This window comes from Galeopterus variegatus, unplaced genomic scaffold, assembly GCF_000696425.1.
Source record: "Galeopterus variegatus unplaced genomic scaffold, G_variegatus-3.0.2 Scaffold2425, whole genome shotgun sequence".
Taxonomy (NCBI): Eukaryota; Metazoa; Chordata; class Mammalia; order Dermoptera; family Cynocephalidae; genus Galeopterus; species Galeopterus variegatus.
In genome coordinates, this window is record NW_007728536.1 from 133,453 (window position 1) to 158,521 (window position 25,069).

At 36.0% G+C, this 25,069-nt stretch overlaps 1 protein-coding gene across 2 annotated transcripts in view; it reads left to right on the forward strand.

Moving 5' to 3' along the window:
* TRAK2 (trafficking protein, kinesin binding 2) overlaps positions 1 to 24,980 on the forward strand; it is a 55,590-nt gene extending 30,610 nt beyond the window's left edge. Inside the window, exons 3-17 of one of the 2 annotated variants that reach the window (XM_008581648.1) lie at positions 362 to 556; positions 2,111 to 2,131; positions 4,195 to 4,271; positions 6,519 to 6,635; positions 7,663 to 7,872; positions 8,603 to 8,681; positions 10,142 to 10,272; positions 10,714 to 10,788; positions 11,997 to 12,134; positions 14,969 to 15,048; positions 15,353 to 15,556; positions 16,985 to 17,283; positions 18,722 to 18,988; positions 20,679 to 20,784; positions 23,142 to 24,980. In XM_008581648.1, the coding sequence (XP_008579870.1) occupies positions 362 to 556; positions 2,111 to 2,131; positions 4,195 to 4,271; positions 6,519 to 6,635; positions 7,663 to 7,872; positions 8,603 to 8,681; positions 10,142 to 10,272; positions 10,714 to 10,788; positions 11,997 to 12,134; positions 14,969 to 15,048; positions 15,353 to 15,556; positions 16,985 to 17,283; positions 18,722 to 18,988; positions 20,679 to 20,784; positions 23,142 to 23,820 (2,678 nt within the window). In that variant the 3' untranslated portion in view covers positions 23,821 to 24,980. The remainder of the gene's footprint in view (positions 1 to 361; positions 557 to 2,110; positions 2,132 to 4,194; positions 4,272 to 6,518; positions 6,636 to 7,662; positions 7,873 to 8,602; positions 8,682 to 10,141; positions 10,273 to 10,713; positions 10,789 to 11,996; positions 12,135 to 14,968; positions 15,049 to 15,352; positions 15,557 to 16,984; positions 17,284 to 18,721; positions 18,989 to 20,678; positions 20,785 to 23,141) is intronic. The other variant, XM_008581649.1, reaches the window with a different exon arrangement.
* The last annotated feature ends 89 nt before the right edge of the window (positions 24,981 to 25,069 follow it).

Sequence of the window (25,069 nt, forward strand, 5' to 3'; positions counted from 1 at the left end):
AAAAAAAAAAAAAATTGGGGTTTTTGAAACTTCCCCCCCCCCCCCCCCGGTTTTTTTTGTTGTTGTTGTTGTTGCTGTTTGTTTGTTTTTTTTGTGTGTGTGTGAGTTAAGCAGTGTGTTTTTAGATGGTATGTAATTAAAATTCGTGGTATCATTTTTACTTTAGAAGTTCTCTTATTAAAGAAACCTAGAGAAAGAGCAACTGTAGAACCAGGATGTATTAATAAAAATCAGCAGAGGAATGGTCTTGTGTAATGTTTCTTTGGTTGTCCTGCTTTCACAAAACTAAGTTCACCAATTTTCTGTGTAACCTAATAAATGGAAATATATTAGATTCATTTACATGGACTTTCCTTTTTAGATGTCTGCTCCAATGAGGATCTCCCTGAAGTTGAGCTGGTGAGTCTGCTAGAAGAGCAGCTACCACAGTACAAGCTAAGAGTAGACTCTCTTTTTCTGTATGAAAATCAAGACTGGACTCAGTCCCCACACCAGCAGCAACATGCATCTGATGACCTCTCTCCAGTCCTTGCTGAAGAAACTTTCCGTTATATGAGTAAGTATTTTTACCCTTTTTAGAGTTTGTCCATCATAATAAAAATCATGGCATTTGACTTTTATCTTGGCATTGACTTTTAAAACATTTGACATGTGGTAGCCATTGTTCAGTGTATACCTACTTTAACTTGAAATGATTTACAAGAAGGAGATGATTCTGCTATGTATGAACACAGAAAGATTGTTATCCTTATGACTTTGAATGTCCATTGTTGCAAGCATACTTAGATATTTCCATTTCCTCTGTCTCTTACTTGCTATTTTCCCACTGAGTACAGAAGGGAACTTTTTAAAAAGTAGTGAAATTATTTAAATTTTTAATATCCCTTTATATCTGTCAACATTTATTATCCCAACAGTTTGGTATCCTGTGCTTTTCAACTCTCATCTTCCCTAACAAACACAGTCACAGGAATTATGTCAGTCATAAAGAAGCATAGTTCTTAGATACATAGTTTTAATAATACCAAGGAGAAATAAATGTATGTTATGTAATAGTCTTTATTATTTACTTAAGGATTCATAGAGAATATTTCAATGAGAGGCTAAGTGAGATTTGTTCTTAAAGGAGGTCTGCTTTACACCAAATTGTTAGAAATGACAAAATTAAATAGACAGATTTTTAAACTTTGAAGTATGGAAATCTCTTTGCATTTGACCTCATTCCAAAAACAATTTAAAAAGCAAAATTGGGATATATGCTGTTTTATAGCATTCATCCACAGATGTATATTCTGTTATTTCATTAGATAAGGGTTTTTTGATGTTCTTAATGGGGCTGTGGTAGAAATAGCAGCATGGTAGAAAGAGCCCATTACTGGGCTCTTCCATTACCTGAGGTTATTTTTTTTTAAATGACCTTGTGAGATGGGCATGTTATCATCTTTATAATAAAAATCCCAGCTTTGCCACTATTTGCTTCCCTGTGGTCTTGGACATGTCACATAATTTCTCTCACAGAAGATTCATCATACAAGAAAATGAGATCATTAAACTAGATAACTCTTAAGGTTCAGCTTTGAATTTTTATACTATGACAGATGGTAAGCACTTATGAGAAATATATTTTCATTTCTCCTCACTAAACTTTCTTTACTGTATTACTGTGTCCTTCATTTTTTTCTTTCCCCTTCATCATGTAAGACTTGTGGTTCACAGTTGTTTATCACATCCTTAACTTACTGGTTTTACTTGAAGTTAAATCTGCCACTTCATCTTGAACTCCAGTTAATCATGTAATATAAGCTTTGTCATGTATGTTTTAAATTAGTTACATAAAAGCTATTTTTAACTCAGTCCCTAGGATTCCTGGTTCTTGCTTTGGGTATTAACCCTTGATTGGTGGTTTTCATCCCTGGCTCCACATCAGCACACCTGGGAATCTTCTATATACCTAGGACTTCTCCAAATCAATTAAGTCAGAATCTGGAGTTGAGAACCACTGCTCTAGATTACATTTGGTTTTGCAATCATTGGCTGGTTTTCTGTATTTAGTTTAGAGCATAAATATATTGATTTGATTTTTCTCCCCTAATTTTGTTATTGCAACCAGAAGTAGAGGAGAGCACTCACTGTAAGTATCTACCTTAAATTTTTAATCCTTTATTCCTGCTCTGCTACTAAGTTAAATTGTGTCTATTCCTTAGGCCCAAAAGCCTGTTTCCCTTCTCACTGTGGTTAAATTATGGAGCCAATTTCTCTACTTGTAAATATAAATTCTTTTAGAGTAAAAATATTTATTTCTAAATTTTTTTTTAAGTTTTTGTATTTTCAGTGTAAATCTTTTTCAGCTATCTCCTGATACCATCAACCCAGCACTTTGTTTTACTTTTAACTAGGATTAAGACTGCTATTAATAATTAAGGTGTAGGTAATAATTAAGGTGTAGATTTATTTTATGCAGTGGTGCTGGGAAGGAAAATAAAAATCTCAGATAAAAGTAAAGCATATTTAATGGTGTCCCTGCATACCTAGTTTTTTGGGCATCCTAAAGTGTAAGATAGGACTAAGGAAATACAAATGACTTAAATCATAGTATCTACTGTTGACTCAGTGAATTATTTACAGAGAATTTAAAACAGGACCATTTCATACATACCAGTTGTGTTTAAGGAGTAGTAACTGTAAACAGTTGTATGACACTAGCAGTTTATTGAATACTTTATTACTCAGTAGATTATCATATGAGGGTACTTCAAAAAGTATGTGGGAAAATAAAAGATAATATGAATCTTTCTGTAAACTTTTTGAATTACACTCATATTTGATCCTCCTAATGACCTTGTGAGATGAGTGTTATCACCTCTGTATTATAAATATGGGATCTGAATCTCAGAAGGATTAAGTGACTTGTTCTAGCTCACTAAAACACATGAATTCAACTTTTCTGCTCCAAAGCCACTGTCCTTTTCACATTTCAAGGTAAACTAATTATAAAATCAGTCTAAGTCAAACACAAATCCATGCACAGAAGTAACATGTCACGTAGTACATTCAAAGTCAAAAGATCCCTCTTTTGGGCCGGCTCGGTGGCGCACTGGAGAGTGCGCCGCTTGGGAGTGTGGCGGCGCTCCCGCCGAGGGTTCGGATCCCATGTGGAGACGGGTTCCCGCTCACTGGCTGAGCGCAGTGCGGGCGCAACACTGAGGGTTGCAATCCCGTTGCTGGTCCCTGGTACGGGCGCGACACTGAGGGTTGCGATCCCGTTACCGGTCAGTAAAAAAGACCAAAAAAAAAAAAAAACCCTCTTTTGTTATGCATCATTAGTTTTAAAAGGTACTGCTTAGTGTGACTGTGGAATCAGTGGAATCATGTTTCTCTGTTGAGCTAAATTATCCAGGTGCATCGACAATTCCTGAACTTGTGAAGTGCAGAAATCCTGGGCTTGAATTATACAATAATAGAATAGCATAGAATTTATTTTATAACAGAGTCCTAGATTTGATGGTTAACATACAGATAAAGGGTTTTTAATTAAGCTTAAAAGGACTATGGTTTATAACAGAATTATAAAAAGTCCTACAAGTCCTATTTGATCCTAGATGGTCATGGTAAATAGATAGATGGACAGAGGGGTGGAGAGAGGGATGGATGGTGATTGTAGCAGAATTCTAATTAAATTCCTTTATAACTGCATAACCCCTCAGTAACTTCAGTTTAGATTAGGGTATAAAGCAGTTGGTAACTTAATTCATTCTTCCAGCCAACATTCTCAAATTTGAGTGGGACAAACTTTTTATCTTGGGAGGGTGGGTGAGGGGGGAATAGTCAAGAAGTAACTGTCATATGCATGTATTGAAACAACATACTGTACCCCACAAATATGTTCAAGTAAATGTTAAAATATTTTTAATAAAAACACACACACAAAAAAAACATGACTGTATTGTGATCATTCGATACTTTCTTACTTCATTGTATGATGTATCTTTGTAATTATTGGTCGATTTCCTGAGTGTCCAATACGTGAACTGTCTCTTTCCTTTTCTTTTTTCACATATATCGTTATTCTCCTAAATGACTTTTTGTAAAATCCTGGGGTTTTTGTTGTTGTCGTTGTTATCTTTCAATCCTTATGAATATTTTAAATTTTCTGCTGTTTTTAAGGCTATAAACAGCTGTTTTTATCTCTCTTAGTTCTAGGCACAGACAGGGTGGAGCAGATGACCAAAACTTACAATGACATTGACATGGTTACACATCTCCTGGCAGAGGTAGGAATATGTCTTTTTTTCTTCTGGTAGAAAAAGCTTAAACTTGAAGATCATTTGGAATCTATCAAATCTACACATAAAATGAAAAATTATGTTGTCTGTACTTTGGATTATTTTGTATAAAGGTGTTACGGCTGGAACAACTGGCATACCAATTGGCATTCAGAATGGTTCTTAAAGTATATTGTTGTGAAGTTACAGAGGATTTATTTATTTATTTAAATGGTTCTGGCTGACCTACCTGTCCTAGAAAAGCACGGATCATTTTTTAAAAATTGTTTTTAAATAATCCCTGCTGTTACTCACCCTGGAGCAAAGTCACCCATTCAGGGAGTAGCTCCACTGCAACTCAACACCTGCAATTTGGAGCACCTCCCCTTTTTACTTTCAGTTTGGTGTATTATTTGAGTTTACTTTGTCCATGGCATTTTTATTTTTTTAATTTTATTTGTTTATCTATTTATTTAAATTTGGGGGGGGCTGCTGGCCAGTTGCCAGTCAATACAGGTCTCCCCTTGTACCTCAGTTTCAGTTGATCTTTTGGAAAACTGTCTTTCTCTTCAATGCACCCTTCCCCCATCTCCCCCCACCCCATCAACAGAATGATTACTATGGATGCCACTTAACCTGTATTTAAAATGGTATAAGTGAGGGGCCAGCCCGGTGGCGCACTGCTACAGTGCACTGCTTGGGAGCGTGGTGGCGCTCCCGCCGAGGGTTCGGATCCCACATACAGACCGGTTCCCGCTCACTGGCTGAGTGAGGTGTGGGAGCAACACCGAGGGTTGCGATCCCGTTGCCGGTCCCGGTCCGGTCTGGGCGCAACACTGAGGGTTGCGATCCGTTGCCAGACACGAAAAAAGACAAAAAGGGAAAAAAAAATAAAATAAAATAAAATGATATAAGTGAGACTTGAAAATTAGGAGATAAACCCTCCATCTATTTTCATATGCAATGGAGAGAAAGGATAGACACTTAATTTTATTTATATAGTGATTAATGTAAGTGGAACCCATACTTATATGTGTAAGGCAATGTATTAGTCTTACAGCAAAATACCTGGAACTGGGTGATTTGAAAGAAAAAATTTATCGCTTACAGTTGCAGAGACTGGGAAGTCCAAAGTCTAGGGAACACACTTGGTGAAGGCCTTGGTGGCAACAGTGACCCAGGGGTCTCACATGGCAGAAGATTGCAGAGAGAGAAAGAGACTATCTTCTCACGTGCACTTCTTTTAAAACCCTCAGAACCATGCCCCTGACCACCATTATTAATCCTTCCCTGCAACATGGTCCTACAGTCTAATCACTTCCTCAAGACTGCACCTTTTAATTATGTAATAGGATTTCCCATCATCTTAACACGGTCACAGTGGGGGTCAACTTTTGGAGGGATAATCCAAGGCAGGCAGTTATTAATATATATATTATATATGTGTGTGTGTGTAATTTTTTTAATAAATATAGGTTTATTACTGTCCTCACCACTGCCGCACAGATGGGATTCCTGTGCACTTGCTAAGTATCACCATCTACCCAGAAAGAAGAACTCTGTAGAAGCCTGTTGCTTGGCTTTTCTACAGGCCTCCCTGCATCATTACCACCAACTTCTTTGGATTCCCTACTTTTTTATACTCTAGGCAGAACCCTGTATTCTCAAAACTTCCAGACTTTTATTCCATTTTTTTATTTTATATCATATCATTCTTGCATCAGTTGGCAACAAGGCACTTGGCTCACTTTCCTCTAAACTGCTGGTTCTGAGAGTGTATAAGCTTTGCCCTAATGAAACTGTTTGCAACATACCTACCTGATTCCCATATCTTAAATATCTAATTCTGTATCATTACCATGCTTGATAGAGAAATGCATTCAACTAGTATTTGTTGTGTAGGCTTTTACTGTGTTACAGGTCCCATCATTTTAAAGACTAAGTTGATTTTGTAATTCCACAAAATTGTAAAAGGTTGGGTTGCTGGGCCCTTATTTACTAGGATGATCAGTAAATCTCACTTGATATCAAGAAAAGAGATGTCCTCTTCTTGCATTTGTAACTGTGGTGGTCATGCATTTGACCAACATTATTAAACGCTACCTGTATTCATTTGTGTTTATTTGGGCATTAAAATGAATCTTGATGCTTTCTAGGACGTTGCTTTTGAGTTTAGCAAAATTGACTGCAGAATTTCTAAATGGCCATATAATTTTGTTTATACCCAAAGAAAAGGTGTATTTGGTATTTTAACAGAGGGATCGTGATCTGGAGCTAGCTGCTAGAATTGGACAAGCTCTCTTAAAGCGGAACCATGTCTTGTCTGAGCAGAATGAAGCCCTGGAGGAGCAATTGGGACAAGCCTTTGATCAAGTAAGCCTTTGATCAAATATATGCAGCATGAAATAATTAAGTCTTGTGCAGTGGAGAAATTTATTTTCCTGGGAGTCCTTGAAATGATGACTGTAGGTAAATAACACCAGAACCTGTTGACTTTGTTCGCAACCATTGAACTAACCAGTAGAAAAATGAAATGTTATTGTATAGAAGAGCGTTTGTGGGACCCAACCTTAAGTCAGTTTAAAGCCTATATTTAGCATTTGTAGTATCTCTGGCAGCCTGTTTAGATTCTAAGACTATTCTCACTCCTTTGTGTAGACATTGGGTATAATCTTATCTTAAATTTAATTTTTAAAAAATACATGCCCAAATGTAAGAATCTCTATTCAAAACCCAAAAGAAAAGGGAGAAAGAAAAAGAAATTTTTGAAAATTTATTTATTCCATAGCAATCAACATTAATAGAAGAACTGATTTATTATTAACTTGAATGGTTAAATTTCAAATTTTCTGTAACTTGTTATTTTTATCTGGTTTTATTTGTATTTGATAAATGTATAATAGTTGATAACATTTGAGCCTTTATGTTGAAAATATTTATTCCCTAGAACTAAAATTAGTACTCCTGGGAAGACATGCATGTTATGTACAGCTCAAAGTTATAGGCCCTTGGGATGAGAATTTGAAGTAGGGTTCTGTCCTGATAATTTGAATGTTCTTCAGTTTTGTTTTGTTTTCAACTGTGATTGTATCATTATCTTAGGTGAAATTGTTTTCCTGTATTCCTATTATAAAGAATATGAAAATCAGCTTTTCTTCTCACCTACTGTAGACAAAGCTGTATTTGCTGAGTTATGACCTAAAACTGTAGATTAGGAATTATCTTGAGTTTGTTATTCTCTATTTAGCACTTGTTACTTTAGCCAGTAAAATGTAGCAGCTGATGTTGTGATTTTTTTTAATAGTGAAAAACATAATTGTTCCACGAATTAGAAGCTGTATTGCATGTAAATAGCACAAAATTTAAAAAATCTTGTAAGTCAAGCACTTCTTATGTGCAGGTTAATCAGCTGCAGCATGAGCTGTCCAAGAAAGATGAATTACTTCGAATTGTCTCCATTGCTTCTGAAGAGAGTGAAACTGATTCCAGCTGTTCTACACCTCTTCGATTCAATGAGTCCTTTAGCTTATCTCAAGGTTTGCTGCAGTTGGACATGCTGCAAGAAAAGCTCAAGGAACTGGAAGAAGAGAATATGGTTCTTCGATCCAAGGTACATTTAACCTAATTCTCATTTTCCTTTATTTTAAAGGATACAAGGCCTGGCCTGTTAGCTCAGTTGGTTAGAACACAGCCTTGTAATACAAAGGTCACGGGTTCAGATCCTAGAACCAGCCTGCTGCCAAAAAAAAAATAACAGATAAAAGGTTTGTGTCCAGGTGGTATTGAGGTGAAATATGGCATAACCAAGGATTTGCTATGGACATTCTAATTAGGGGGTGGCAGACAAGGAACTGTATTTGCCTTCCATTGTAACTTAGATCTCACTGAAAAGTGGATAATAGCAGGTTGACAGATAAAATAGAGAAAGACACAGCCTAGATCATGTATCTTGTGGAGTTTACACAAATAACTAAGTAATTACAACTCTGATAAGAGCTGTTAGAAAACTGCAAGGTTCTGTGAGCTTATATAATGGGGAGAATCAAGAAAGTCCCACTGAAGCACGTGACATTTAGAATGAGGCTGGAGATTACCCAGGCAGACATGTAGGTTACAGGGGGCATGAGTAGGCATATGCAAAAGCCCTGAGAAGAGTGAGGGGGAGATGCTTGTGATGTCTTTTTCTATACCTTTATTTTATGGCAGATAATGCTTGACAGGTTGTTGGGTTTTTTCCTTTGTAAGTAATGAACTTTAATCTTCAAACGGCAAAGGTTTTTGTAGCTATTACTATAAAATCATTAGAAGATATTGTCCCATACCAATTCTTTTTCTTAAAGGCTTGTCATATAAAGACAGAAACTATTACCTATGAAGAGAAGGAACAACAGCTTGTCAATGACTGTGTTAAAGAACTTCGTAAGTATTAACATATTCTGTTTTGTAGCCATTGGGAAATCTTTTGTAGGATATCTACTACTAGGAAATTATATCAATGGTTTCAGTAGAAGCATCTCAAGAAACAATTTAATGGTTACTGAAAATCTTAGAATATCACATTGAGCTCACAACCTAAATAAGGTACCATATGTATTTTTAAGAAATACATTTGTTTCAAATTGCCATCATTGTTAAGTAAAGACCTAAATTTTCTATAAATAAGTTATAGCATAGCATGTTAAAATGAAAGGAACCAAAGCTTATTTTGTCAACTAGGAAAAAGTCCTGTAGAGGATATGATTTGCCAGAGTCAGAAAACTGGTAAGTGGCAGAGCCAGGGCTTAAATGATGGCATAAAACCTAACATTCAGTGAGTATATATTAAGTACCAGTTATGTGTCTTTAAAGGAGTATATTTTGGTTGGAGGTAATGTTAACTAAAATAATTTTTTTAAATAAATCAGTTGTAAAAAGATGGTTTCACTAGAGAAAGATATTTAATTTCTCTATAAATATATACAGACTTTTATGTTAAAAGAGTTGATTTGGTAATGTCACATCAGCCCATCTGGGCCGTGGGCCTCAAAATGTGATACCTTAGAATAATAGAATATTAGGGCCAGCCCGGTGGCGCACTGCTACAGTGCGCCACTTGGGGGCGCGGCGACGCTCCCGCCGAGGGTTCGGATCCCACATACAGACCGGTTCCCGCTCACTGGCTGAGCGAGGTGCGGGTGCGGCACCGAGGGTTGCGATCCGTTGCCGGTCACGAAAAAAGACAAAAAGGAAAAAAAAAAAAAGAATAATAGAATATTAGAGAACCAGAAGGAACATACATTGAATTTTCTCTTCCACCAGCGCTACTATTACCCCACCTTTTACACTTTACAAAACAAACAAGAAATAACTTTCCCAAGAGCCCACATCCTGGTCTCTTGCCTCCTTATTGGCATCCTTTAAAATGTTAGAGGCTTTCTATCGATTTAAAAATAGTTTTATAAGACACTGAGAAATAGTTTTTCTGCTTGTGTTTAGATGTCAAATTTTTTATTTGAAATAAAGGTTTATTTCCTCAGCAGAATTTCAGAGATTCTATTTCATGTGCTTGCAGAAGTGCCAGGCTGCAAAAATTGTTCTAGAGGTCCTGCTCTTATAGAGTATGACTGTTCCATTCTGGAAGTGTTCCTTTGTTAGATGTGTTAAGATTAGTTTTCATTACTTATGGGATTTTTTTATTTATGTCCCTGAGGAGTTTTCAAAGACATAGATGAGATTATTTTTCTCTATTGGCTTCTCCAGGTTTATTTTTTAATTTATGTTAAAGAATAATCTGATAGTCCGGTGCTCGTTATTAAACAAGATTTGGCCACAGGCTGTTTTGTTTGCCAGCCCCTGCCATACACTTACATTAATTTTTTAAATTTCACTTTGCTTCCAAGGTGAAACAAATGCTCAGATGTCCAGAATGACTGAAGAATTGTCAGGGAAGAGTGATGAACTGATTCGATACCAAGAAGAGATCTCCTCTCTCTTGTCTCAGGTTGTAGATCTTCAGCACAAACTTAAAGAAGTAGGTTTATTTATTCATTCAACTGATGTTTGTTAAGCACTGACCTAGTATTGTGTACTGTGCTAAGTGCTAGATATAGTAAGCAAAATAAACATGGTCATACCCTTTTAAAATGTGTTAGTCTGATTGCTGTTTTAATCTTCTTTATGCATAAAATATCGTGAATAACTACTTTCAAGTCACTGTTTCTCTCTGTAAAATGGGGTTAGATTTTCCTCAGAAAGTTGTGGTATGAATTATTGATTCATGCTCATTGTCTCCTGAACACTTTGATGGATTTTGTATTCTGCCCATTGTGTTGCTCTTACTTGGCTTTTGAAAGGTTAGCTTTTTATAGGCCTTAAGACTATACCCCAGAGAGAAACTCTTAAGATATCTTTAAAAGAGAGATGTATATTTTATATGGGAAGACTTCACATGTCTCTTTTAATATGTTGTTAGCATGTGATTGAGAAGGAAGAACTAAGACTTCACCTACAAGCTTCCAAAGATGCCCAGCGACAACTGACAATGGAGGTAACAAAATCTTCCTCGGTCTTGTGTAATTCAGGAGGGATAAGAATGAGTGTATAGTTTCTTTCATCTTTGTGAATGAGAATTTTTAAAGGGGGATCACTAGATTTTAAAAGCAACATCAACAACAACAAAAGATTAAGATGAAATTATGAGATCTAAGAACTAAAACATTTTTTAAAATCTTATCTCTAAAACTAGTAACATGGCAACATCCTTCTTGATTAATAGGGAAAACCTTGACTTTTAGAAGATTCTTTAGGAATATATGACCCTTTTACCAGCCTACTTTAACTAGCCCAACAGTTTTTTAAAGTAAGATAATTTGTAATAAGTGTTTTCACAGATATGTCAGATGAAATAGCAAAAATATCTTATTTTCTGTCTATACAGAATTCTATATATTAGACTTAACTTAGTAGTTCTTTAGTGTTCATGAGAATCACCAGGGAGAGCAAGTTTTAAGTGGAGATTCCCATGCACTATCCTAAGAGTTTCTAATTCATTGCGTCTAGAGTGAGGGGCTAGAATGTGCATTTTCAATAAGCATCCCAGCCCTGGTGATTCTGATGAGCTGGTACACATAATACAAGAGTACTTCAAAAAGTTCGTGGAAAAAATAGAATTAAAAGCTACTAAAAAAACTTTCCATGAACTTCTCGAAGTACCTTTATATATACTCTAAAATTATGTACTCTTTTACCAGACTTGTGTATCTAGCTGTAAAGAAGTTTCTAAAACAAGGGGGATGAAACTACATGTTTAGGATGATTGAGCACTCTGACATCATATATAATACATTGCAGACTCTTGATCTTGTCACTTACTACTTCAGAGTGATTTTTTTTTTTTTTAAGATTAATATTATGCTAAGCCTAACTTGACCATAGCTATTATACTTTCTGTACAAGTTTTATAGGGTATGAAGCATTAAATATTGAATTGACAGTTCTGGTTGTCTCAGCTACATTTCAGATTTTTGGGAAGTCATGTTTATGTATAATTTTGGCTAAGACACTCCTAATTCTGGCAGCTTGAAATACATATATTCTCCTTGCTTAGTTTGTTTCAGAATCTTTGTATTGAAATAATATAAAATTAGCTAGTCCTCTAGATAAAGTTAATACTTATCCCAAGGAGTTTTCTTCTTTTTTTCTTCCCATTGTTGTTTTGAGAAGACAGTAAAAGTACACTGCCATCCTTTCTTTCAGCTGCATGAGTTACAAGACAGGAATATGGAATGTCTGGGTATGTTACATGAATCTCAAGAAGAAATAAAGGAACTTCGTAGTAGATCTGGCCCTGCCGCTCATCTCTACTTCTCCCAATCCTTTGGAGCTTTTACTGGGGTAAGGAACTGAGAAAGATGCTGTGTTTTTAAAGAAACTTGTTTAAGATTAGATTTTCCAGAAAGTGATATGGATTATGATGGTATAAAGCATCTCAAGAAGCAATAACATAGTTTGTCCTTGTTTCTGGAATGCTCTTATTGATTTAGACCTTAAATGTGTATCTAGATCTTCCTTAATACTCTTATTTATTCTAACAGATGACCTTCCAGATTTATTGTAATTTGTGAGATGAACCCTAGGGAGACTAGGTTGAGGTCTGTGTAAACTTGAGTAATCCAACCCAAGGCCCACCACCTACCACTTATTTAAACAGTGTTTTGAACATTGATTTATTGAAACTTCTTTCAATAAATCTTGAGTTTCTTGGTATGTTTAACTCCAGTTAGAGTGTAAGGCCCGTGAGACAGGAATCATGTTTGTTTAATTCATTAATAAACAGTATTTCTTGAATTAAAGAAATTAATAAAAACTTCCAAGTTTATACTAGAATTTGTAATGTTGATTCAAAGAGTTATTTTAATAATCTGATTTTTGAACACTTATGTACAATCCCGTGAAATTTTTTGAAAGACCAAAACTAAATTTTAGTAGATTTTCTTAAGGATATGGGGGTAGGATTTTTTGTTTTTTAATTTTTTATTTTGAAATAATTTTAAACTTATAATAAAGTTCCAAGAATAGCACAAAGAACTCTCATATATCCTTTACATAGATTCCTCAATTTTTAATATATTACTGGATTTGTCATATCATCTTGTTTTTTTCTGCACTTCAGTAAGTTGCAGATACACCCTATTACCCCTAAGTACTTAAAGTGTGTGTTTACTAAAGATGAGGACACTCTCCTACATAACCACACTATAGACATCAACATCAGGAAGTTGATATTTACAATACTATCATCTAATCTGCAGAGTCCATTCAAATTTTGCCTATTGTCCCAATAATGTTCTTTAAAGGATATGATGTTGCATTTAACTGTTTCAATCTGGGACAGTTCTGTCTTGGTCTTTCATGGCCTTTGTAGAATGTCCTCAGTTTATGTTTGTATGATGTTTCCTCATGATTAGATACAGATAATGCATTTTTGACAGAAATAATGCTACATTCTTCTCAGTGCATCATATTGGAGGTGCACAATGTCTATCCCATTATCGCTGATGTTAATTAACTTTGATCTCTTGGTTAAGGTAGTTATCTGCCAATTTTTTTTTCACTGTAAAGTTAATTAATGATAATTAATTAAATTAACACTATTGATTCACTTTACAGTGATGAAAATCAGCAGTTACTACTTTAGCCAAGTGATCAAAGTTAATATTTTGTGGGGAGGTACTTTGAGACTAAATATCCTGTTCCTCATCAAACCCACTAGTTTCTGTACCCATTGCAGGTTCTTATCTAACTCCGTTATTGCTACGATAACTGCCAGATGGTGATTTTCTTTTTTTTTTTTTTTTTTTTTTTTTTTTTTTTTTTTTTTTTTTTTTTTTTTTTTTAAAATAAATATCCTGTTCCTCATCAAACCCACTAGTTTCTGTACCCATTGCAGGTTCTTATCTAACTCCGTTATTGCTACGATAACTGCCAGATGGTGATTTTCTTTTTTTTTTTTTTTTTTTTCCTTTTTGTCTTTTTTTACTGACCGGTAACGGGATCGCAACCCTCGGTGTCGCACCCGTACCGGGGACCGGCAACGGGATCGCAATCCTCGGCGTTGCGCCCGCACCTCGCTCAGCCAGTGAGCGGGAACCGGTCTCCACATGGGATCCAAACCCTCGGCGGGAGCGCCGCCACACTCCCAAGCAGCGCACTCTCCAGTGCGCCACCGGGCCGGCCCCCAGATGGTGATTTTCTAATTCCATCATTTTTTTTTTTTTTTACATTTATTGGTATTCTTCTGTAAGTCAGAGCTTTTCTGTCCCATTTATTTATTCATTTGTTCATTTAGTATGTCAGTATGGACTCATGGATTCCTATCATATCCAGTGAAGCCATTATTATTATTATTATTTACTTTAATACTCAAACTATCCCAAATATGGGCAGAGGGCTCTCCTCCATACTTATCTTGTATTTTTTGTCCCAGCCCTGGAATCAGCCATTTCTCCAAAGAGTGTTCATTACTTTTTTTGAGGAATGGTACTTAGAATCTGACATCTGGGTGCTAGGTGTACCCTTTGCCACTAGAGGATCATGGCTTCTAGGCCCTCTCAGCAGATAGAACTAGGAAATGTATGTGCTTCATACATACACTCACATAATACATATATCTGTCTTTATCCATATTTATATCTGTATATATTAAAAATCATAAGTTCACACCAGTGCTTCCAATTCCTGTCATCCTCAGCTCAGCCCCACCAAGCACATGATCCATGCTGGTTGAATCCTAATCCCTTACCCGGGAAAAGGAAGCTTGCTTATTTTTTCTAATGATTTTTTTTATATTATAAAAGCTGTACGTGCTTACTATAGAAAAGTTAGAAATTATAGAAAATCAAAAAGAAATGGTTAAATACTATTAAATCTCACTCTCCACTGAATCACTATTAACACTTGGTTTATGGCCTTTATTTTTGTGTGTCTGCACATGTAATTCTTTCTGTTTATCATACTGGTTTTTCCCACTGCTTTCCTGTAAAAATATGTCTTGAAAAGGTAGTTGGTTCTTGCTTAAAAGTTATATTTCTAGAATGTCCCTGTTTTCCCTGAATTTAGCTTGTAACTATTTTCTTGTCTTTTATTATAACAACAACAGTACTATCAGATTGTAGAGACTCTAATTAAGGGCAATAATCAAGTGACAAATCTCAAACTCTTTTTCGTAGGAATCTTTGGCAGCTGAGATTGAGGGCACCATGCGTAAAAAGTTGAGTTTAGATGAAGAATCTTCTTTTTTTAAACAAAAGTAAGTATAGATCACATGAGTTATTACTCAACCATTGGAATGGAAATTAAAAAGAAACCACAATCCAAACTAAAAATACGGTGAGATTCAGTAGTAAATTTGCTTACTATTCAGTTTTTTTCCTCACAGCGTCCTCATTTGTGAGAGAGTTCTCTTGTTCCAGAGTTTATTTTCTAATAATTTCTCCTAAACATTAGAGGCTACTCAGGATGGCTTTATTTCTAATGAACTGTACATATAAGTCTCTTTTCTAATGCACTCGAGTGGTTGGCAGCAATAGTAATGAACACTTCCTTTTGGACAGAGCCCAACAGAAACGGGTATTTGATACTGTCAAGGTTGCCAATGACACATGGGGCCGCTCTGTCCCATTCCCAGCTCTGCTACCCATCCCAGGCTCCAACCGTTCAAGTGTCATCATGACAGCAAAACCTTTCAAGTCTGGTTTACAGCAGACAGAGGACAAAATACTCCTGACCCAGGGGAGCAACTCGGAGGAGATTCCAGGGTAAGAAATGTAGACTGTGGCAGTGATTCTGCATTTCTTGTGGCGTTGATATGTCAGGTTCACACACTCAGATTGCAGCATTACTCTATACTGTCCCAAGAAAGTTTTGGAACTATCAGTTTTCATTCAGTTATGATGCCCTATATTATTATTTGTAAGATAGATCATGATTTTATAAAAGTTTTTGGAGTAAGAAAACTATATTTAATTAAATGTATTGAAAATGGAGCTTGCATGTAACTTTAGAATTGTTTATTACTTCCTTCTTCAGTGTTGCAGAGTTTGAGTCTAAATCTATATGTTCAAAGCCAAATTTGTTTGAATTAACTTGGTCATTGACATAAATGCATCAAATTACACTCTCTCATAACCCATGCTGATAATCTCAACCACTTTGGTGCTTTTAGGATAAACAATAAGTTTAAATACATATTGAAGGCAACCAGGTTGTTCTTAATTTCCTAATTGTTTAGACTTAGATTTTTTTCCTTCTTTCTATTTATTTCATTGAATTATGGGTAACTGGAAATTAAACAGCTTTACTGAAAAGTCAGCTGAAAGCCTTTGAAAGATAGACATTTAGCACATGAAGGAAATCTTTCCTGATGCAGAAATCCATCAGGCTAGTTTTCCATTGTATTGGTTGGTCTGTCATGGGCAGCATTCTGCAGCCAGAGTAACTTTTTGTGTCAATACGGCCTCATTGTTACACAATTATTTTAGGAGAAGATCTAAAACATCTATATGAATTCACACACAGTAGCCAGGAGCAACCACAACTCGGCTTGCTACTCTTTCTTTTGGTATCAATTGTAAGACACCTCCCAACCTCAAAAATGTTGAAAAGCAAAATAATGTGCATCAGAGAACTATGAAGATACAGTATTATACAAATGTTGTTTTCTTTTAAATGCTCTGCAATATTTGTGGGCAATTCTATGGCCCAAAGCAAATTTTTTCACATTTTAGTGTTTTTTAAATTGTTGTGTCGTACAACTAATGGCATATCAGAGTTTAATGAGTAGCATTTTTTCTTTTTTCATAGTACATAAAATAATGGTATCTCTTGCAATCAATGATATTATAGATTCAGTGAAATATGATATGTATTTACTTTTGTGACTACTTAATCTGAATTTTATAGATGGTCATATCTATAGTTTCATAAATTAAATCAGATAGAATAGTTAGTACACACAACATAATAAAGTTTATTTTTTGCCTCTCTGAAGTTATTTTAAATGATCTGTAAAAATGATATGTAGTATTGTTGGTAATTTTGATTTGTTATTATTTCTGTATTCTAGATATCTTAGAAAATGCATTTTTAAGATCAGTCTCTTTGAACATTCACTGTTGTAGAAAGAAAAGGCCTAGGTTGTGCTCATGACCCTTAAGATCTGATCAGTGAATGTGATTTTCCCATAGGAACTCTCAGAAGATGGGCCAACCAGGACCCTCTAGAGATAGTGATTTGGCTACAGCACTGCATCGTCTTAGCCTGCGTCGACAGAACTATTTAAGTGAGAAGCAGTTCTTTGCTGAAGAATGGGAGCGGAAGATCCGGGTTCTGGCTGACCAGAAAGAAGGGGTTAATGGCTGTGGCACCCCCACAGAGAGTCTTGCCTCTCTCTGCAATGACCAGTCAGAGATTACAGACTTCAGCGGTGCCAGTTGCCTTCGAGGGTTTATGCCAGAAAAATTACAAATTGTCAAGCCCCTTGAAGGTAATAAATCAATAAGTGTTCTTTCCAAGCCATGTGGCTTATTGGACTTTCCCTAGAATTGAGATTTATATTGTAATTGTAAGAACACTATGTGCAGAAGGTATCTTTATTATCCCTAAATCTCACTGTTCGGGTGACAGTGCATTGTAGTACTTTGTGGAAAATTAATGAATGAAGAGATCTGCATTCTGTAAGTCATAAGTCATCAGTTCCCTTCTACTGTTGTTCTTTTTAATATAGATATGAGGGGGGAGGAGGAATAATCTTTCTCTATCTTTTGCTATGGAATATCATTGACAGCAGTTTCTATGGTAAGATAAACAGGATATGATCAATGAAAATAATCTAGAGATAATTCTTCATCTTCACCTTTCTTTTCAAAAAAGCATTCTTGGTCTGGCTGGTTAGCTCAATTGGTAGAGCATGGTGTTATAATACCAACGTAAGGGGTTCGGATCCAAGTACTGGCCAGCGACCAAAAAAAAAAAAAAAAAAGTTCTTTACCCAAGAAGTGTAATTAACTTAAAGGTATGTGTGCCTGTATTTTTCTTTTTTTCAGTTCTGTTAGTTTAAATTCAGTTTCTGTTTTTTTCTAACATAGAACTTGAATTCAGAATAAATTTCTCTGTTTTATAGAATATTAACAATTCTCAAATGATTCTCTGACAGTATCGTAAAAGAGTTCTGCATTAAACAGAATTTTGAGTAGGTAACCTATAAAGACCCCCTCAAAATCAAAGGTTCTGTTACTTAGCTTTATTCATTAGTAATCAGTGCAGATATTTGTCAGAGTTGCCATTTTTAGGATGAAATGTCTACAGTGGCATAATTAGACATTGCATCTGCAAGTGCTTTGGGATGATCATTCACAAGCATTCCACAGATTGGAACCACGGGGATGTACCCTTTTTTTCATCTTCATTTTCCTTCTCTCCCTGGCAGCCTGGGGAAAGAAGAGTCATGAACAGCATGGGGAAATATACAAACAAACCACTGAAAATTCAAGGTGTCTTCCAACCTAGGAGTCTGGCTTTTAATTTCCAAGTTCATAGGCATAGTTCCAGCCAGGGGAGTATTGATTTTTGTCACATGGAAAAATACTCACCTTAGAGGTGGGCTGTATCTTCCTTCTCATCTCTGCCTCAGCATCCTAGTTCATCTTAAGGGTAACTTCTTGGTTTTTCACCCTTCTTTAGATGTCCTTTATAAAGTTAACTTTTGAAATAGAAAGATTATTATTCATACCTTCAACATCTTGTCAGTCTTCCACAGAGAATTTTAATTTGCAAATTTTACCAAAATATCAAGACAAAATAAGTAGTTTTATTACTGTCACTATTGTTATTCCACATATAATTTTAGCTTCTGTTTCAAGATTTAAGATTTGTGGGACATGTAAAACATGCCCTTTTTTTTTCCCTTTGGCCTGCATGTTCAGGATCACAGACTCTCTATCATTGGCAACAGCTTGCTCAACCAAACTTGGGAACCATTCTTGATCCACGACCTGGTGTCATTACTAAAGGCTTTACCCAGTTGCCCAAAGAAGCCATCTACCACATCTCAGATTTAGAAGAGGATGAAGAAGAGGGTATTACTTTTCAGGTTCAACAGCCTCTTCAAGTGGAACATAAAGCTTCAATATCCAAGCCAGTAACAGGAATCTTCCTACCACCCATTACTTCAGCAGGTGGACCAGTTACAGGTGAGAAGAGTGCTTAGTTGAATATGGTCTAGGAACCAGTAGTGCTTTGCCTTCTGACTTACTGTATGGTCAGGTGGCTGCCTCTGCTCAAATCTCACTGGAGTATACTCAGTCTTGGATATAAGATAATGAAAATCTGTACAGTTAATGTCATTCCTAATTCTCTCCACTTTATCTTAGCCAGCCTTCTTAAATAAACTGAGCACAGAAATAGAGCAATTCAGTCAGTGGTTCACAAACTTTTTGGGCTCAGTTTCTCTTTATACTTTTAAAAATCATTGAGAGTTCCAGAGGGCTTATCTATGTGGGTTATATCTATTGGTGTTTACCACATTAGAAATCAAAACTGAGAAATTATAAAAATATTTATTCACTCACTTAAACATAACTATGTGTTACACAAATATGAGAAATATTTTTTTAAGTAGTAAGAAAAATGGTTTTGTTTTATAATTTTGCAAGTCTCTAAGTTATGGCTTAATAGAAGATAGTTGAATTCTCATTGCCAGCTTATGCATTCAGTCTTTTGCAATATGTTGTTTTGGTTGAACAATATGAAGAAAATGCAAGTCTGAAGCAAGCATGTAGTTAGAAAAGGAAAGAGTATTTTAATAGTCCTTTCAGGGATTTGCGGATATCCTTTGCCTTTACACCAAAATTTGGTGAATGGCAATTTCTTGAATATTTGTAGCAATGTGGAATCTGAAACCCTGTCAATGAACTTTTCTTACTTTGTTACATTAAAAGCATTGGTCTATCCTACATTTTGATTGATCCTTTTACCCATGCATGGTTTTGTAAATCATGCATTGGTCATTTAAAAAATATTGACTTACTGAGTTATGCAGATTTTCCATATGTGATTTTACATAATGAGATGTGTCACAATATTGAAATCACATTAATGTCATCACTTGTCTTCATCAGAAAAGCTCTATAAGTATTAGGAAGATTTCAAGCTCTCATTGGTGGATACAAGTTTTCCAAACTCTGATTTTTCACTTGAAAGCTCGTTTTGTCACTGGCAAAAAATATTTTTTCAGCTGTTTTCCTTGAATGGACAGGCACACTTCATCTGTCTTCAGGAAAATGTCTGCTGAATACCCAAGTCTGAATAACTATAGTTAGTCTGTTGTTCTTTCAAGTAAAAATGGCATTCCATCACAAAATTCAATTCAGTTGCACAGGGGCTTTTCCTCTAGATAACCACTGCATCCCATGGAGTCTGTGGACCACACTTTGAGAACTACTGGAATAGATAGTTTGGCTAGATACTTCGGATGACTTGTTTTGATTTTTCTTTAATGTATTTTTTCAGTGTGTGTTTTTCCTCTCGTTTCTAAGTTATTTTTATGCCTGCGATTTATAGTTTTAAAATATTGAAGGATTCAGCTATATACTAAGCAGTTGAGGGGCTGGCTGGTTAGCTCAGTTGGTTAGAGCACAGCCTTATAACACCAAGGTCATGGGTTCGGATCCCCCTACTGGCTAACTGCAAAAAAAAAAAGAAAAAGTTTCTTACTAACCAGTTAATACTTGTACAATCTTTATGTATATTTTGTTTCCAGACTTGGGGACTTTTGCTACAAAAGGCACCTGGTAAATGTATTATTGATAAGTAATGATGAGCTTTTTGCATTAACCTAGTCTTTCAATTTTGTGTTTGACTTCCGAAAAATCTATATTTCAGGTGCAGCCTCAAACCCAGGAAAGTGTCTGTCATGCACGAACTCGACATTCACCTTCACCACCTGTAGGATATTACATCCCTCTGACATCACTCAAGTTACCCCCAGGTAGGAGGGTCTGGGAAATCTGGGGCCTCACTTCTTTCCTCAAGTATGTTTTTATGAATATCTTTTTTAAATCACCTTCATTTTATTTTATTTATTTATTTATTTATTTATTTTAAATCACCTTCATTTTAATTCCCAGAATTTTAATTAATGTTCTATAATAATTTGTCTTTACATATCTTCACATTGTATTTTCTCATTTGATCATTGTAACTCTTTGAAGTAGAAAGGGCATGTTAGTATGTATTGTGTAAAATGAAGAAACTGAGGCCTAGAAAGTTGAGGTGATTGGTCCAAGGGCAGACACTTAGTAAATGACCTAGGTAAGGCTATCCCTACCCAGAGTTAACCAAACTGCAAGGTTTGAGGGACCAGTCCTCTGCACAAGACGACCCTCGCTTCTGACACCACCTGCATGTTCAGGGGGTTTCCAAAAACACTTTTAGGTTCAATGATTTGCCAGAAGGCTCACAGAACTCATGGAAAGCTGTTATACTCATGGCTACTGTTTATTACAGGGAAAGGATACAGGTTAAAATTATCCAAAGGAAGAAATGCATAGGGCAGAATTTCGGAGGTTCTGAATGTGAAGCATCCTTTGTCTTTAGGATTCATTGCTCTCCTGACATTGATATATGACAGTACACACAGAATATTGCCAACCAGGGAAGTTCACCTAAGCATCAGTGTTTTTATTGGGGCTCCATTGTGTAAGCATGATTGATTGATTATCCACATGGTTGAACTCAGCCTCCCAGTCTACTGATACTGCATGACCCAAAGCCACTAGCCTAAATCACATGGTTGGTCTTTCTGGTATGGCCATCCCTCACCCTAAGACTGTTAAGTGTGGCCAGGCCCACCATAAGATCTAGAGTGACAAGCCCCAACTCTAACTTAAAGACATTCCTATCAGTTATGACATAGATTGTCTTCCAGAAGCTGAGGACAAAGGCCAGACCTCTCTGGGCAAGGCCAAATTATTTACTACACAGGCTAGAACATGGGTATTCTAACAGTTTCTTATTAATCCATATAGATGCTCTTTCTATCCTACCAATTCCCAAAAGAATCTAAGGTAGCTTTCAAAGACATGTAGTACATTGTAGAGATAATGTTAACTAGAAGTAAGGAAAGAAGATGATGCAAAGGGGAATCCAGAATAAGGGTATAGAGTGGGTAAAAGAATAAAACTAGTGTACAAATTATACCATAAATTCTTATATGGTATAATCATTATATACTTGCTAAAGTGAGCCATGTATTTGAGTCTTAACTTTCTAACTGCCAGTATGGAGGGAAATATGATTATGACTCACAGTGTCTATTAGAAGCAAGTCAGTTGTTTAGGGAAGCATTTGGACGATATCCAATAAAGATCCCAATAAAGTAATGAACAAGCATATCTGCAGTTTTTCAACATTGTTCTTATAGACACAAAGATAAGTTAAAATTGGTTCTTGAGGGGACTCTTATTACAGGTTGATGCCATCATACAAAATGTACAAGTTGGGAAAGTACAAGCAATGTTATAGTATAGGAGGAATAAGGAGGTCAGAGACTGGGAGTACAGTATACAGACTGCACCAGATCCGAGGTTCTTCGTCGGACTGCTTTGACCAAGGAGAAAAACATGTTTGAATTTTGCTTCTTTTATACAAGTTGGAGCTTAGAAAGTATATTAATCTAAAACTTGAATTTTCTTTATAATCTTTAAAAATCTTGATATCTTAAATACTGAGTATTTTGTATTGAAGTAAAAGTTTATGTATTAAATACTGGCAGCATTTGTTCAGGGGGGAAAATTGGCTAAAGAAGTACCCTCTTCATTCCATCACCGTTTCATGATCTCTTATTTAGTTTTTCTTTTTAACTAAGCGTAGAAGAAGAAGGAAAATTCTAATAGCTGTCAAAGTTTTAAGATATTTTTAATTTCCTAGAAACACATGTTCCAAGTTAAGGTTGAGAAAAATTCAAAATGGAAATTTAACTGTTAGAAGTTTGTTATTTTTCAGTGATATAAAATTGAAAGATTAAAAAGAAATAAATTTCTCCTTAGAAGATAGAGTTAAAATTTAAGAGCAAAGTTACCTGAGAGTACAGCAACCTTTTTCATGTCCTACTGAAAAGATATGTTTTAGCAGCTTCAGGACTAAGTTACAGATTACAAATAACCATTCACTGAACTATTATGTCAAAATTTTCATTCCTCAGATCTATTTCACAGGGTGCGGTTATGATTTGTTGCCTGTTCCTCTACATTTTACCAAGGATAACTACTATAACTACTTTAAACGTTGGCTTGTGGATTGCTTTATATTCTTAAACACTCTCTTCCACTTTTTGTTTTTTTAAAGCTCTGGTTTCCCTTCATTATCCTCTGGAAGTAGTGGTAGCAGTTCATCAAACACGGCTGTGAATTCTCCTGCTGTGTCCTACAGACTCAGCATTGGTGAATCTGTCACCAACCGACGAGATTCTACTATCACCTTCAGTAGCACCGTGAGCTTGGCCAAACTTCTACAAGAGCGAGGCATCTCTGCTAAAGTGTACCACAGCCCAATTTCAGAGACCGCCCTCCTCCACCCTCTCCCTAAAGCTCTGGCTATCCCTTCCACACCACCAAATTCACCATCTCATTCACCTTGCCTTTCTCCTTTGCCCTTTGAGCCTCGAGTACATCCCTCTGAAAATTTTTTGGCCTCCCGACCAGCTGAAACATTCCTCCAGGAGATGTATGGCTTGAGACCTTCCCGGAACCCTCCTGATGTTAGCCAGTTGAAGATGAGCTTAGTGGACAGGCTGAAAAGATTGGGGATAGCCAGAGTGGTCAAGACCCCTGACGCCCAGGAGAATGGAAGAAGCCAAGAGGCAGAAATTGGTCTTCAGAAACCAGATTCTGCTGTTTATTTAAATTCAAGTAGCAGTTTATTGGGTGGATTGAGGAGGAATCAGAGCCTTCCAGCTATGATGGGTAGCTTTGGCACCCCGGTTTGCACATCCTTACCTAAAATGGGTATCCTGAAGGAGGACTGAGGCTCAGTAGTTAGCTGACCTCGTGTACAAATCAGCACATGCAGGATAGATATGCACTGATACATGTGGTCTGGTCTGACTCGAGAGAAAAGGAATGTTGCAGAAGGGTCGTGAGGGTGGAAAAGAGGAAGTAAGTGGGGAAATGGAAACATAATTGGGATGAGGCTCCAATGGATGCAGTTTGGTAAATTGACAGTATAAATGAATGGGTGGGCTGTGAGTGTTTGGAGGCAGAAAAGGAAGAAAGGTTTAATACACTCCTTCAGTTGAGTTTTCTTGTCTTAAAAATAAAAAGTGAGTAGAAAATAAGTTTAGGTATATTGAAACAGAAATACTGAAGTTGCTGGCACACTTACTTCTGACAAACATAAGCAAGGAGAACCCAGGTTAGAAAGATGGGAAGAGGAAAGGAGTAGCTTTGACTGTTGCTTATAGAAAGCTGTTCTGAAGGTTGGGAGGGTAAGCTTAATCTGTTACCGAGACAGTAGTGAGATGCCTTATATATTTCCCCTGTTAATGTTTGGTTAAATTATGTATCCATCAAATGGTATGCTCATAGCATTAGCAAAACGAACAGTTTTATCATTGTCATTAGGTCATAAGTGGAGACTCTCTTTTTCCTTTCTGTTCTCAGGCCTTTGAGCCATTGGGAGCCCAAATATCACTCAAATTCTTTTGTATTTATGATTAATAAAAATTCATTTTTTTAATTTGTATTTTTATACAACATACCCAAAAAACAATGTGGGTAGAGGGTGGGAGGGATTTACTTTAAGAAGGAAGATATGGGTAAATTGGAACCAAGGAAATTTGTTTTTAGAATATTTCTTCTGGATAATGCAGTAGCCAAGGAATACAAACAGAAGTGCATGTCTTTCAAATTTCACTGGAGGCTGGAAGGAGATGTGTAATCAATAGGAATTAGGAATGTTGTATATTTATATGTGTAAAAAAAATTTTTAAGGAAAGTTTGTTGCAACTAACTTTTTCCAAAGTATGCTATGCATATTTTTAATGAAAGATGACATGTATTTGCACAAAAATTCTCAGGCACATTAAATTATTATAAATTGAAGTAAAACCCAGGTGCTTGCTTTGAGATTGTGTGATATGTTTTCCTAATGTAAAATAAAATTGAAAAATATCTGCCTTGTTCTTAATATCCATAGAATTAGAGAGTGAACTTTTTAATAGAGTCAGAGCTTTTCTTTTTCTTTCTGGGTTCTCTCCCTCCCCCCCCCCCCCCCCC